At 46.0% G+C, this 15128-nt stretch overlaps 1 protein-coding gene across 1 annotated transcript in view; it reads left to right on the forward strand.

The window, feature by feature from the left end:
* EPHA4 (EPH receptor A4) overlaps positions 1 to 15128 on the forward strand; it is a 94919-nt gene that overhangs the window by 32473 nt on the left and 47318 nt on the right. Inside the window, exon 4 of the mRNA XM_084530285.1 lies at positions 2630 to 2785. Coding sequence (XP_084386411.1) covers positions 2630 to 2785 — 156 coding nt within the window. The remainder of the gene's footprint in view (positions 1 to 2629; positions 2786 to 15128) is intronic.

Below are 15128 nucleotides of genomic sequence, written 5' to 3' on the forward strand. Positions count from 1 at the left end.
GACAATTTTCCTTGGAAATAGTGCAGATGGTTGTAACCTTGTTATGGTTGTGGGTGATCTGAATGTGAGAAAAGATTTCTCCGTGTTTTTTTCTTTTTTTTTTTTTTTTTAAGCTAACAGAAAGAACTAATTAAGGCAAAGCTAAGGAATTGAACTCAAAGTTTGCATTGCACATGTGAACTAATCTTTTTACAATGGTATCTTTCGAAAGCTGTGTAAGGACGCCATTCATGCCCTGTCTCACCCGGCAAATCCTTCCCAGAAAAGCAGCAGAATGGAGATTTGTCCTGAGCGAGCCGTAAGGAATTTCAGGGACAGGTTGTGTCCAGGCTGCTTGTTTGCCTGCTGAACCAGTAACCTACCCAAACGCCCGGCCGCAGCCTGAGCAGAGCGAAGCTCTTCATGAGAGGAGCTGCTCCTCCAGGATTAGTTTCAGGTTTTTAGGTGACAGTACCACGGAGATGTCTTGGTTTAGCGCAGTGTTTTCCAATCCTGTTTTGTGCCACGTGCTGCCATGGGCACACTAAAATGAAGAGGGCAGCCGCTGATTTTGTGCAGCTGAAGCAAAATGGCTGTGTGCGCTTTAGGAGCAGCCCCTGCCTTCAGAGAGCTTTCTTCAGGTCCTGAAATATTAATGATCTTGGCTTAATATAGTAGAAAACAAAATACAGCGCATGAAACAAAGGGGAAAAAATCCTTGGATTAGAGTCTGTTGACCTTGCAGTACCCACTGTATCCGTTTGGTCCCTGTAAAGAAGAGGGGGAGGAATGGTCCCAAAAACCTGTGACATTTCTCTACCTTTCCAATAACACATTACAGCTGGTGCAGGGTTGTTTGTCTCTGAGTACTCGAATACTGTGAAAAGGCAAAAGGCAGCTCATCATTTAATAATTTCTGTGAACTGTCATGCTCATGTTCAAAGTAATGTTAGTTTGCGTGTTTTATTTTAAAAACCTTGAATAATGGATGGGAGCAGTTAGCTTGCTCTCCTCTTGTACTGTTTTTTTTTTCCCCATCCCTTCTCTTTATGTGTGGCCGTAGGGTCCCATCCGTGGGTACCTGCTCTGGCTGTGCACGGGCCTGGCCATGTTTCTGATCTGAGCTGCAACCACAAAACCTGGGAGTGAGATCTCAGATCAGATCCTGCCACTCGGCTGGGCCATGCAGCGATAGCACAGCTCCCTCTCCACATATTGCAGTCGTAGGATGAAAGGAAAGGTAATTGTCCTCCCTGCGAATCCTCCCTCCAGAGCTCCCCTTGCTTTTTTCATGGGATCCCCAAGGCCATTGGAAGCGTGGCCAAAAAGCACCTTGCATGTTGAACCTGATCTGCTTGTGGGATGTATATAAACTCTGGGAGCATGTCCTAGTCGTTCGGGCGATGTGTTTTGGTACGATCCTCTGGTCCAGGGGCAGCCAAAGCGGGTCGATGTCCCAGCGCTTTCACGGGTGGCGCACGGCACGTCCTAAAATCAGGGCTCGGTAAGGAAGTGCCAGAAATGGCTTTGGTTAGCGTGCGAAGGAACTTGCCTCTTCATAAATGTGTTCCTCAAATCCCTTCCCATTCCCAATTTGGACAGCTTCTTAAAAGAAAGAGGGAAGAAGGAGAGGGGCTGATGGAAGGCAAAGCAGGAGAGGTGGCCCGGGGTGGGCTTGGGGCAGGTGGGAGCTGCATCTGGTGAGCCCTAAAGGTACTGTAGGTGATAAGTGGCAAGAGTGAGTCACGCAGCAAGTGCTGGGACCACCTTTCCTTTTTGCACGATTGCGTGCTCACGTCTTCCCTCGTCTCCATAGCGCTGAACGCCAGTGGTGACGGTGGGCTTTTATCTGTAGCCAAGGGAGTTGTTTCTGGGATGCCATACCTGTTAGCCGCTATTAAAAATGTGTTATTAGTGATACTAATGAGTTTTTTTCCAAGTGATGTAGAAGCAGCCACCCATGTAAGCATTGCATTTGTGAAGATGATGTCACGGAAAGCTTGCCAAGCCGCACATGGGTCCTCGTGCCAGCGGTGCAGTCACTGATGGGCCCTGGCTTCGGGGAGGGAGAGCATCACTGATTTCCTCCCCGGGGGGGGAAGGAGCTAAACGAATCCTGCCTTGCCAGGAGGGAGATGAGCTGTTTCCGGGCATGGCAGGCTGAGGGCCTCGCTGCCAGTCACAGTGGGTTCCTCTCCCACTCCCTCTTCAAAATTGGCAGTGTCTGGCTGTCAGCTGCCATTCCTTAAGTGGTCACAGAATAAACCAATCGCACCCCTTTTGTTGTGCTCCGTGTGTGTGTGTGAATGCAGGTGGACATGGGTTAAGCGATGTGTTAACTCTGTGGTAAGCACAAAGAGGCAGCTGATTTTCTGGCAGTGTCAACACAAGACCATAATTTTTTTTTTTTTTTACCATCTCCAAGCCAGCTTTTAGAATGGCTCTTGTTGGAATTAGAAATCAGTATATCCTGACATAGGATTTTATGACTCATTAAGAGTGTGATGATTGTTAATTCTTCACCTGGGGCTAAGAGGACATCATTAGATCTTTTTGAAATGTCTCCTTCCTCGATTTTGAATAAGTAAGCCAGCAATTTATGATCGCATCCTGGGCAAGTAACACTCTCCCTTCCTGTTCCTCCATGTAGCTTGCAAAATCGGATACTACAAGGCGCTCTCGACAGATGCTGCGTGTGCCAAATGCCCGCCTCACAGCTACTCCATCTGGGAAGGCTCTACCTCCTGCACCTGCGACCGGGGCTTTTTCCGAGCTGAAAATGATGCAGCATCCATGCCCTGCACTCGTAAGTTGGTCTTTAAACAGTCTCTTTCCCTTTCAGCATCTATTTCCTCTGTCTTTCTCCAAATGTGCATGGGTGGCATGTTGCCTGGAGAGCTGTGTCCAGGAAGTGTCCGACTTCTGACAGCAGCGGTTGGTAGCTCCTGCAGTCCTTTGCAGTTGCAGTCTACATTTTGGATCATCTTCTGGGAGAGAAAACGTTTAGTTTTCAGCCCAGAATTCCTAACAGTGACACAATTGCGCTGACCCTTGAGAGCTTACAGTCTAAATAAATGAGGAGCTGCAAGAGGAGTGACTTGCAGACGTCTATAACAGAGTTGGGTCTAATTACGGGTCTAATTTCCAGTCTGAGCACCTGTCCCATAGATCACATCACCTTTCATGGTCTTAAATGTTGATATTTCTAGAAATTGTTTCAGGTTTTCTTATAATTATGTTACATAAGGTAAATACATAGTATTTAATGGAATTATAAATATTAAGTTTGCTCAAAATGTTGCTGGTGATCCTTAGGAGCATAAAAATGTTCCTCTGAAAAGAATGGTAATAATAAATCTGAAACCGTAATGAAACAAACCCAACAAAATAGGGTTTATTTTATCCTTTGTATATAAATACATCATGCACAGCAAATGGAATTATGCTTTAGTTCCACCAGAACGTTTTCAGCATGGGGAATAAGAGGCGTAGCGCGCTGAGCGCACCCGCAGAGTTACTGGAACAGCTCCTTCTCCTCTGTGTCAGCTAATGGTTTAGGCAGCCAAAGACCTGGGATTCTAGACATGCCCTGGTGTTAAATCGTGATCATCTAGAGCTTTGGTTTTCGTTTCTATAGGAGCAGAGCAGTTTGAAACAATAAGTGAAAGGGTTGTGTTTTGCTAGGGGATATCCATGTGTGGCTTTCCCTGAAAGCCATTGGAAATGCTTCCAGATTTTTGGAGCTCAGCTGTATATTTATGTAGTGTGTGTGTGTCTGTGAGGGAAGGCTGAGATATTTCTTTTGTAACGTTTTAATATATTCCAAATTCATTTTAGAGAGATGACTCACATTTGTTTAAATCTTAATTTCTCCCTTACAAGGCAGAAACAAAGCATGTCCATAACTCAGCAGCACTCATCCTTTCCCCACACCCCCTTGATTTGAGCTCTTCCTCAGCAATCTCCTTCCTTTCAGCTGTAAGCTCTGCTGGGTGGTGGTTAAGCAGGTCTGGGCATAGGCAGGAGCAGCTGCTTTTGCTTAGCAAGAAAGCAGAGAGGTCCCTGTGACCCTTGCCAAACATTGACTGGGGATGGAGGTCTAGCTGTGTTGTGAAACCTCGCTGAAGTGGGTAAGATCATGCTTTTTATAACACAATTTACAGTGGAAGATGTAAAGCCTGACAATTTTGTTAGGGAAAATGTCTTTTTGCAACAATAAAACTGTTGTCACAAGATACATCCTAAATAACATTATAGCAGCAAAAGTTTCTCATAAAGCCCTGGTTGCAGTGAGTGATATCCTGACCAAACCGAAATCAAATTAGTAATCAACTGGTTGAATTTAACTAGGCATGTGCAGGGACCGAAGTCTGAAGGGAGAGCAAAACACTTCCAGATGGGGGAATTGTGAACAAATGATATGTATGTTTGCTTGCAGCATGCTCTCCTGCAAGCTTAGCCCTTTTTTGTCAAGTCTTGGGCCTGCTGCTGGCAGCCTTCCCCACTCTGGTCTTTGGAGGTCAGTCAAAGTTGAAGTCCCCGATCTCGGTCTTTTACACTGCAAATATGAAGAGTGAAAAAGAGAGGGCAAGGGCCACGGTGCTGCTCTCAGTCTTCATCTCTGCAGCATCTAGGAGGACTTGGCACGCAGAGGCAGGCCGACAGCACGATCCCACGGCCGTCTGGCCCTGGGAAACAGGCCTGTCTCTGGAGATCCCATTTCAGAGCTTCGAATTCACCAGCAGCTTAAAAGCTGTTTTTGCTGTGATCCAAGGTGAAGGAAGACCCAGAAGTTATTTCTGAGCTGGCTCTTGGGGCGGCTTTGTTTGCTGCCACCTTCTCTTTGAGGTTGCCTCAGCAGAGCTTGAACATGGCTATGGTGGTGCTACCTGCACGGGCACGACACAGCCCATGTGGCGCAGGCCCGCGGCACACGGGGGCGGTGGGGCCGCTGCTTGCCGTGCTCCCGGACCAAGTGGCCATCTCCCCGGTGTTTGAGGCAAGTGACAGAAGCCGTTTAAAGGGCTCCTGCTGAAGGAAGCCCCTCCGGAAGAAACTCCCCGTTTGTCCGCCCTTCCTGACAAGATGCGGAGACGGAAGGGAGCATAAACATCAAAGGTTCATTCAGACGGATTCAGACTCTAATCAGTTCTTACCAGTTGGTTAAACCAGGTGACAAACCCAATTCCCTTGTGCTGACAGCCATAATAATCACGCACCTTCTTTGTTCATTATGGTCTCTTTAACCCTGGTATTCTCATTCAGCCCAGCATTTAGTAATCACTCAGTGTGACGGCACACTAATGAAGAAATAAAACGCAGTATCTGAGATCCATTCTTCTAGCAAAAAGATAGACTCTGCTCCACTGGCCTGTAAAATCAGGTTTCTGTTCACTTGGAGAACTATTAGACCAGGTGAATATAAGTAACATCAGGTAATTTGGAGAGAACACCTGGAATAGACTGAGGATTGATACTTTCTTTATTATTTCTAAACAATTTTTGAGATGAAGAACTTCAGGCTTCTTAGGATGTGTTTTTGTAGAGCTTTGACCCTTGGATATTGATTTCCTTTAGTAATAGACTGGCTGGCCTCGTCACTTATCTAGCCTTGTGGGTTGAGGGAGGAGGATTGTTAGGGCTTTCCATTAGCCTGACTGTGCTGGTGGATGAAGGGGAATTGGAGAATTCCCCTTCCTTTCCCTTCTCACAAATCCCATGGTAAGTACTGAGCAATACCCACATCCTGATGCGCTGGTCAGAAGAGGTGCTCCAGCGTTTTCCTGCTCCTTAACACCACGATCTGACATCTCTGTCCCTTGCTGAGTTGTAATAACTGTGCCTAACCTTCAGTTAAGCCAGGCATACAACCTCAACAAATAACTTGTGCTCCGTTTTTAGCATTCTGCTCTATTTATCTCTGCTGAAGTGAGTGGTTATGTTTGCCTTAAATCTCCTATGAGAAAGGGCAGAAGATGGCTGGATGTGAGCATAGGAGACAGTGGGCTGTGTCGGAAGGCCGGGCATAGAAACCCTGACATACACATTTACCGATGCCTCTTTTCCCTCACTCTTGCCTCATGGGGATATTCATCATTGTGTCTGTCACCACCGAGGAGCAGAGCCGCCCTGGGTCTGCCTCCTTGACCTAACTCGGGAATTTAGACTGAGTTTTGAGGCACAGTGGGCTTGTCAGCTGTGTGCTTGGGCATGGAGGTGGTATGATTGACCTGTGGTACACTCGAGCATAAACTTAGGAAAACACAGACGTTTTTCCCTTCTGGAAGCACTGCAAAAGTTGCATTAAGACAAATACTCAGACCATCATTACGCTTCAGTGCTTGCTGAGGGGATGGGCTTTTCATAGGGTTAGCAATCTAATGGGGAATAAATTGCCTTACCAGCACACACATCCTCAAGACTGACGAACAATCAGTCTCAATCATGAGCCTCGTTCCCAAGTTTCCTTCTCCATAAGGATGTGGGTAGGAGACCGAATTGCAGCCTGGTGCAGGCAGGTGCAGCTCCTGCCTAAGCTAATGGGCGTTGGTCCCACGTCCCCACCATTAATGAGTCGGGTTCTCAGACTGTGTCTTACCAAACAATGCTCACATTATGAGCAAGTACGGGATGGTTTTGTATTGTTTATATTGTCCGTTTGGTTCCGATTATTAATGATTTTTAATTGGAAGCCCTTTACAAAAGAGAGATTACCAGCACAGGCTGTCCAGCTTGAAATTTGTCTCAGTAAATGACCCTGAAAAATTTAGTCCGTTGTTGCCACCCAAACAGTGACTGGTTGATTGGTATTTTGGCGTGGCCTGAAATATTTCTGAAACGGTTGCATTTAAGACAGTTTATACCAGAGAAGCTTAGAGATAATGAGGGCAAATTCAGTGAGATGCAAGAGAAAAGTGCCTGCTTTGAAAGGTCTTTCTCCAGTTTAGGTTATCAAGAAATCGAAGAGCCTGACTTGAAACAGCAAACGTCACTTAGTTGTCTTTACATTCGCCTCTTCTAATTGAATTTAGTGCACTGCTGTATTTCCTCCAGAAAGTATATTGTTTTTAAATTACCATTTCAGTGCTATTACTCAAGGCCCCTGCTTCTAATGCTTTCTGACAGTTATCAGCATAATGAACCATAATGAAATGATGAGCAATCTACAGTGGAAACTCGATGTGGATTCCACTAGAGCTGTGTGACTGTGTTGTTAAAATTTGAATGCACATTAAAATAACACTGTCCTTATTTGTTTCCAAGGTCAAGGTTTTAAAAGAGGTCTGAAAGGTCTAAACACTTCAATTTGGTAAATATTGCACTCTAATATATGCCCTTAGCTCAATCTTGTGTTGAATTTAATGTATCTCAGAGATAAATATTTGACCTGCATTTCCAAAAAAGACTGAATTTACCTACCTAATAACTATGCCTGCAAATGAGTAATTACACGGGAGCTGATTATTTGAGCATATGTTTATTATGATTGCTTAGACTTCTAAATAAACAAGTGTGCTCTTTTTCCTTCAACTTAACTTGTGCCTCTTCTGAATTTCCAGACAGACGCTGATTATCAGTGCTGTGCCTTTTAGAAGAGTAAGAAAGTAGGATACAGCACAAGGTCATATAATGGGTGGTAGGTTGTAGGTAGCTTTGCACTGGCTTTGCCTTGCTTCCTTCACAGAGCTTTGCACGCTTGCTCTGGCCCTGGTTCTGTAGGAGCCCCCTGTATCTGCCAGCACAGCCCCTCATCTTCGGAAGTGAAATGTACTGCGTCATAATTCTTCTGCACCTTTCTGTATGTTCATGCCTCCAGTAAATGATTTTGTTCTTAAAACATCCTGGAAGGTTGTTCATTGTGTAAACAGTGTGTCCGAGTGCCTCGTCAGGTGCAGTATGGCAGTTGCAACGTGAGAGAGCAGTGGGTGAGCGGTATAGAAAGAACAATTCTTCCAGGCAGGTTGGGAAAATAAATCCTCCATCGCTGCCAGACCCAGGGGAAGGGCTGGGACTGTGACTGACGGGGATCTCAGAGGAGAAGGCTCTGTCCCGTCGTCTGTGGAGACAGACTGAAGGAGCTGAGGAGGCACTGAATAAGAAGGGGAGTGGTTATGGCTTTAAGAGAGGAGACGGGCGTAATTTGACCATGCGTGTTTATAATCAGTAGATTTAAAATCGTCATTCCTTTAAATACAGCAACTGTTTATTAGCTGTCTTCTGATTTTCTCTGTTCAGAGCCTTAAATTAACTGAGACATTTACTCAATTAAGTGGGGGCTTTGATTTGGTTAGTCAGGCCCTAGTTCTGCAGAGTCACTGGAATAAATTAGAGGACTAACAATAAGAAATCCAGCAGTCGGGCCAGTGACAGAATGACATGTTTCTCTGGTTGGATTTCGTTCTTGTCAAGCTGTCAGATAACCTTCTGGTATTCACAGTGGAATTTTTCTTTTTATCTTGCAAGAATGAGTGGACACAGCACAGCATATTAGAGAAGATGTAACGTGTCTTAGCATATAGGGCAATGCAAAGTGTTCCTTTTTGGCAGTTCTGGGGAGAGAAACACAGAGCCCACGGAGCAGCACCTGCAAGCATCAGTTTTCCCATGCCTCTGCCAGCAGTAACTGGACCTCTCTGCTTAACTCCCTTTGCCTGGAGAGAAGAGGAAATATCAATTGCATTGTTCTCCATGTAAAGGAAACAAAGCCCATTGTGAAGCTGGTAACCAGGGTTCTTTGGCAACTAAATAGGAAATCGTACATGCCAGTGAAATGGGCATTTTATCATTGGCATCGGCCCAAGATCCCTAGCTTGGCAGAACTCCTGCTGAAGTCAAAGGAGTCTTGCCCGAGTAAATAAATTAAGAATTGTTTACCAAATCAGATGCCTTATTAAAACCCCATTGCAATGCTAACCATGCACAGAAAGGAGGGAGGGGGAAGCAGATGACTGATATTTCAAGTGGCTGCTGCGCCTTGCAGGCTGTTGACTTTAGTCTCACCAGTTGTAAAAACACATGATCTGTAATGATAAATGGTCAGGGGTAGCCAGCCAGATGAGAAGCGAGGGTTTCCCCAACTGTCAGCACTTGTGTAAACCAGCCCACAGCAACAGGAGAGCTGTCCACAACTGCTGAAAGAAGCAATTAGTGGCCACGAGATACACAACTGTCACGGGAGAGCGTGGGCTTTACTTCTGAGCCCAAACTGCACAGCCCGGGAGTTTGCTCTGCTTTATAACTTGTCTTTCAGATGGGTAGAGATCAACAAGAAAGGTTTATCCGAAGGGCTTCACGTCTCACCTGCTGAAGCTTTATTGACAGCACCACAGTTGTCCGTGTTTAATGAAGCTTTATGAAATGGAAAGAGGAGGCTGAGGTGCTTTTTCTTAAAGGCTGTGCCTGGCACCGCTTTGCCAGACATTTCAGTAAGGCAACTTAAAGAGTTTAATTGATTATTTAATAATTACTTTCTTTGCGTCCACTCCAAAAATAGTAAACTCTTTATTTCACACTGAGCCTTGCCTCCGGGGAGACAAATGTTCGGCTCATGATTGAGTTACGGTATTGATTGGAATTGTTCAAGGCTCGCCCTGCAGTGACGGCATGGTGAGCTCCATGGAGAGAGCCGCAGTGTGGTCACACTGACGAGGCTGACAGGACAGCAGAAAGCCCTCGTGCAGCCCTGTTGTCTCTTGGAGCCCCAGCTCACCCCTGCAAAGGGCCGTGATGTACTTCACGTCACATTTCATTGCTCTCTGTAGATATGCTCCAGAGATCTTTGGAGTTGTTTGCTGTATGGGTCCTTTCTGCTGCACACCTCTGTATCTGCTCTCCTTGTTCTTGCTGCACACTTTTGTATCTGCTCTCCTTGTTCTTGCTGTGTTGTACACAGCTGCTGGCTTTCAGATCTTGTATAGCAGAAGATGGGCTGAACTTCTCACTGTTTCTGATCCTGCATTTACCAGTTAGGTTTTCCTGCTATTAGGCAGTTGGAAGCTTACTTCCAGGTTACTGCTGTTCCTGTAACTTATCGAAGACTTAACTTTTGACTGCATGTCTGTAGTATAGCCAGAGCCAAAGTTGCTGATTCAAATCAGTCCTGTTCATACTAGGCTGCTTCTTCAGTACAGTGAGTCATAGCAGTCTTCCCTGTTGTACGAATCTTGTTTATTATATAGCAAATTAGCTCAAGATTTCTGAATACCCTGAGTTCCCTTTGAAATTGTTGCAGATGAAGAGGGTCAGCTTCTCTCTGCTGCAGGCTTGTAAAGAGGATCCTTTTGTCAGTCCTGGTCTGAGGCCCATTGAAGCTTACTTGTCCGTCTGATTGATTAACAAACGTATAATTGGCACTCTGCTGCACTTAACAGTACATTTATAGAGTTTTCTCTGTCTGAGGGTGAAGTTAAAAAGCTTCCAACTGCAGCAGGCTATCGTATTATTTTAGTTTTAGAGTAATTTTTAATCCTTATCAAGCTAAGGTCTGCTTTTTCTGCCTCAAAAAAGAGCTGATATTTTCCTCAAGGAGAGTGCGGGAATGGTTAAAGAAGATTAAAGTCTTTTCTACATGCTTGAGGTTTTCTGATGTCTGGTGGGAATTGCCAATGAAGCTTCCTTCCGATTTCACACTGTCAGGCAAACGCAGGCTGAATGCAGGGTGACAACCCACTTGAAAATAATTATCCATTGCCCTGGCTGCAGAGGCATCCGTTACCTGATAGAGAAATGTGCTTTTACACATATGCACATACAGACTAAATTATTTTTTTTAATCATTTTCTCCTTCCAGGGCTGAAAAACCTCATCCTGCTTGTTACTCAGCTGCATACGTAGGTTTTGAAAGTATCTTCCTTTTTTTAAAAGAGACTGCACTTTAAGTGCACTGATCTGGTGACTGACAGGATGCTCGTAACGAAGTCTTGGCTTCTTGAGGGTATATATTTGAAATATCTCCATTAGCACTTCCATGGAGAGTGTGGGTTTCAGCATGTGTTTTTAATAGATGTCCTCCCACAGATCTATCTTTCAAGGTAATAAATATTAACCATAACACAGGTTAATAGTAAACAGATGTGGTTACAGTCCAAATACTGATAATATCTACGTAGTCCTTAATGGATAATGTTGCTGCCAAAGTAATCCACCACCACCATCAGTGGTTGAGGACGCAGTCAGCACAAAGAAAGGAGTCCCCTCTGCCAGGGGCCGGGCTGGGACAGCTGTGGGTAGCTGGAGAGAGCCTTACTTTCAGTGCCAACACAGTGGGTTTCTCAAAGTTCTGAATTCACTTTAAGTCAGAAAGTGACAGAACCTTCTGCTGAAATGCTTTTTTGTTTGTTTTGTGATGTTTCTGGTTTTCAACCTGAGAAAATAGCTTGTAAGGTTACTCAGGTCCATTAAAATTGGCTAGGCCAAAGCCCTGCAGCTTTGTTGTCTTCAGTGCTTTGTCTATGGGACCTCTGGGAAAAGAAAAAAGAAAAACAAACATTTTTTTTGGTCACATACAGCTTTGGTGAACAAAAGTTGTTTGTCACCATTGCACTTCACAGGGGATGAAATCTGCTCTGGCTGCTCTAAAGGCCTGACCAAAATCTGGGGCTGCTGGTTGTCAGCGTTGGGGTTCAGACTTGTGTCAGCCTGGGCCAGCACAGGGCCCAGCTGCAAGTTCTTCCTCATGCCTTGTCATTTTGTGGGACAGCGAAGTCACTTGGGAGGTGTTTTGCCTGGAATCATTTATTTCTCGTCTCCTCTTGCTGCCCTTTAATCCACGCCTTCTAACCATACACTGCTGCTGAACTAAATGAACTGGTTTAGTGAAGACAGTATTCTCTGTGTCAAACAAGTCTGTCTGGTCTGGTTGTAGAAAACTGTAATTGAATTTACTGCATACACCCACAGAGGCTTTCAGAGAAGCACAGTGCTGGGCAGATCAGTAAGAAAAAAATAAAAAAGCAAGATGCAAAACCAGTGATATTAAAACCTTTGTTCCAGCCATTTAAATGCAGTCACACAGCACATTTACAGGTCTGCCCTCAGATGCCAGGGCAGTTCTTTCCACAGGTATTTACCAGCTGCCCATGTTTGCAGCTGCAGGAGGGGCAGGTTGTGCCTGGCTGGGGGCCCTCCAGCTCCAGCACCCCCTTCCCCACAGCTCTGTGGTACACCCAATCTGCTCAGGGGAAGGCTTTCTTCTTCGGGCTCAATGCTCACCAAGATTTAGTGAGTGCTGGGGTGCCTGTGGCTGCTGTGTCCTGGGGCACACTGAGGGTCCTGGTGTTCCCTTTGGCACACTTGGAAGTCTGGGCGAGACGGATCCCCGAGGGCAGGAGGAGCTTTCACTTGGTTGCTGCTAATCTTGTTTGTGCTGTTTGCCTCTTGAAATTGTTCGCTGCATTGAGGATGGGCTTTCTTCTTCCTGCTACCTCCACTGGGTTGAACCTCCCGTGGCTGTTTGGTGGCAGGAAGAAAGGGGCTTAGGGATGGCTTCCTCGGCAGGCTGCTGTCTGAACAACGGGCACACTTTGAGCCTGCAACCTCCAGTGGTCCTGCAACGTGTAGGGCAGCTGTCTTAAAGGCTGAACATTATTCTCATGCGAACAAACAGCGTAATGAGATGGCCTCATGTCTGCACCCTGCTTCACTTGACAGCAGTGTCCGCGCTGCAGAGGGGCTCCCTTAGTCCTGCAGAGCTGCCAGTCCCTGGCACAAGGCAGAGGGGGCTCCTCAGGTGTGCTCAGGGAGACCTGTAATCCTCAGAGATGGCTCGGATAAGGTAGGAGGGAGCTGGTCAGGTGATGATTCCTGTCTTTGTCATGGATTTCAACAGCCTCGTATCAGCCTTGTAGTGGCTTGCAGGAGGCCTCTGCCTGGGAGTGGGACCTAAGTACCTTGTAGGAATGGGGGGAGAGAAATAGTGGTGGATAGAAAAGTTAAAATGCAGGTAAGACTGCGAAAATATATCCTTAGTGCAAGTCAGTGCTGATGCTGTTAACTCCTTAAAGACTCTAGTCTTCCTGAATATTCATTTGAGATGGGGTACGTGTCCTTAAGACAGACAGATCTGTCTATCTGTGGATGAAAGGGAGATAAAAAGATATAAAGCCTGTAGCTTATTGCAGCAAGGGAAAGACATACACAATCTGCATTGCCCAATACATTTAAGTAAATCTAATAGGAGGGTTGAGGAAGATAGCAAGATTAGCTTGACAAAGATTATTTGTTGCTAAACAGACTCTTCGGTGTTTCCCTGAGCTCAGACACACACAGCGAAGTTGCTCCACCCAAGGCCTTTCCATTTGCTTCATGGCTCAGTTGATTTCGATGGGTTTATTGTGAAGCAAGATTTATGGAGTCTCAAGAAGGAATAAAATTAAAAACTTCCGTTCCCCCGTGTCTGCTCGTGGTGCTGCTGAATAGGTGGGCGAGGGATCCTGCTCTCAGGCCCCGTGGTCAACCTGGGGCCTCTTTGGGGTCCCTCCAGTGCCAGAGTGGGGCAGCTCCGCAGGTCCCTGTCTGGGTGCCCCCATGCTGGCGTTTCCAGCCTCCCACGGCCATGAAAGGGTTTTCCTCTCCTCTAGCAGCAGTGGCTCTGTTGTCAGAAACAAAGCAAATCCTGATCACCATTGATGGAGCAGATACGCCCCGTGTTTCAACATCTGAAACCAGGCCCATCAATCTGAAACTATTCCCCACTCCCGGTGCCAACAGCTCCATTAACAACTATGCTCCAGAAAGAAAGGAAATTGCTTTTCCCCTCACTGCAATGTCAGCCCACCATTTGGAAACTCCCCCGCATCTTCCTTTTCATGCTGGAGGTGGTGCGCTCATCTCTGTGACCTGCAAGCATCTGCTTCCCTGGTTTTCCGCTTCGGTGCGTCTCTGTTTAGACACTGCTCTGCCCTGTCCCACATACTAATTACTGACTTTTTGCTTCTGAGGAGCTTGATTCATTCTGGCACATTTTCCCACGTGAAACTGGACCTAGAGCCTTGGAAAATATCTTAATGGACGTCAGAGCAAGTCTGAGATTAACCCCAACCCGGCTGCTGTCTGTGAGCTAACAGGCATGCCAGGGCCGCCCTGGCAGGGGGCATTGGCCCCGTGCTGTCCCAGCCCTGGGCAGTGCAATGCAGCCAGGTAGCACTCTGCAAGAAAAAGCTGCTTGCTTTTTCCTCTCAGGGTCTCGCTGTGCACTAGCTGACCCTTGGGTAAAAGGGTTTTGTCCCTGGGAGTCCCGTGTGCTGCCAGTGCGTAAACCAAAGTGCAGGCTTGCAGCCCTGTGGTGCAGCAGGCAGGAGGAGTCCCTGTGGCAGGGCCTCCCTGTGCTCTGTCTTCTCGTGGCACTAATTCTGCCTGCCAGCTCTGCTTAGCCCAGAGACTGTGCTTCAAAGGTTTGGCAGGAAGGGAGGATTTCCCTCCTCTCAAAATGAATATATTAATTTTGTATTTGTGAAGTTGAGCACAGAGACACAGTCCTTGCTCAGCCACTTTTGCAGCAGAAGCCTTTCATCTAGGTGCTGAAGATAAGTAGGCACATTTGACCTCTGTGTCATTTCAGACTTTTTCCTTACATATCTGCTTCTTAAAAAATCCAAATACTCTGTGTCCTGCTGAACGTCTGTTATGTCCTGGCAGCTTCAAGCACAGACCCCAGGACATGATGCAGCCCTCAAAACCTCCACCTCCGCAGCGTGCTCGGATCTCAGCCTTCCATGTTGAGGCCCTGATGAATCCAGGCAGCCAAAATTCATCTTCACCACAGTCACCTTTAGACGGCTTAACATCTTTGGTGGTATACTTGAATCACTTCATGGTTTCAGCAGAGTTTCACCACAATTTATTCAGTTCCCAGCTTAGCCTGGTTGGTGCTGTTGTACCTTTGGCATACGAGAGATTAAGATTAATTTATTTATACGCTTAATGAAACTATTGGTGCTGGCTGAATTGTTTTCGAATTTCACAACATTTAACAAATAACAAGAACGAAAAACCTGGAATGAAAGTAGTAAGAACATTATCTTCCCTTCCTTTCTGCCTGCAGATCTAGTTGAATGTTTTTGAATTCCAACCATCAAATATATTTTGGGAAATTTAAGGAGCTCTCCTGTGTCTTGAATAAAAATTGAATTTATGGCTTCCTACAAAATCAT

Source organism: Aythya ferina (assembly GCF_964211825.1).
Source record: "Aythya ferina genome assembly, chromosome: 9".
Lineage (NCBI taxonomy): Eukaryota > Metazoa > Chordata > Aves > Anseriformes > Anatidae > Aythya > Aythya ferina.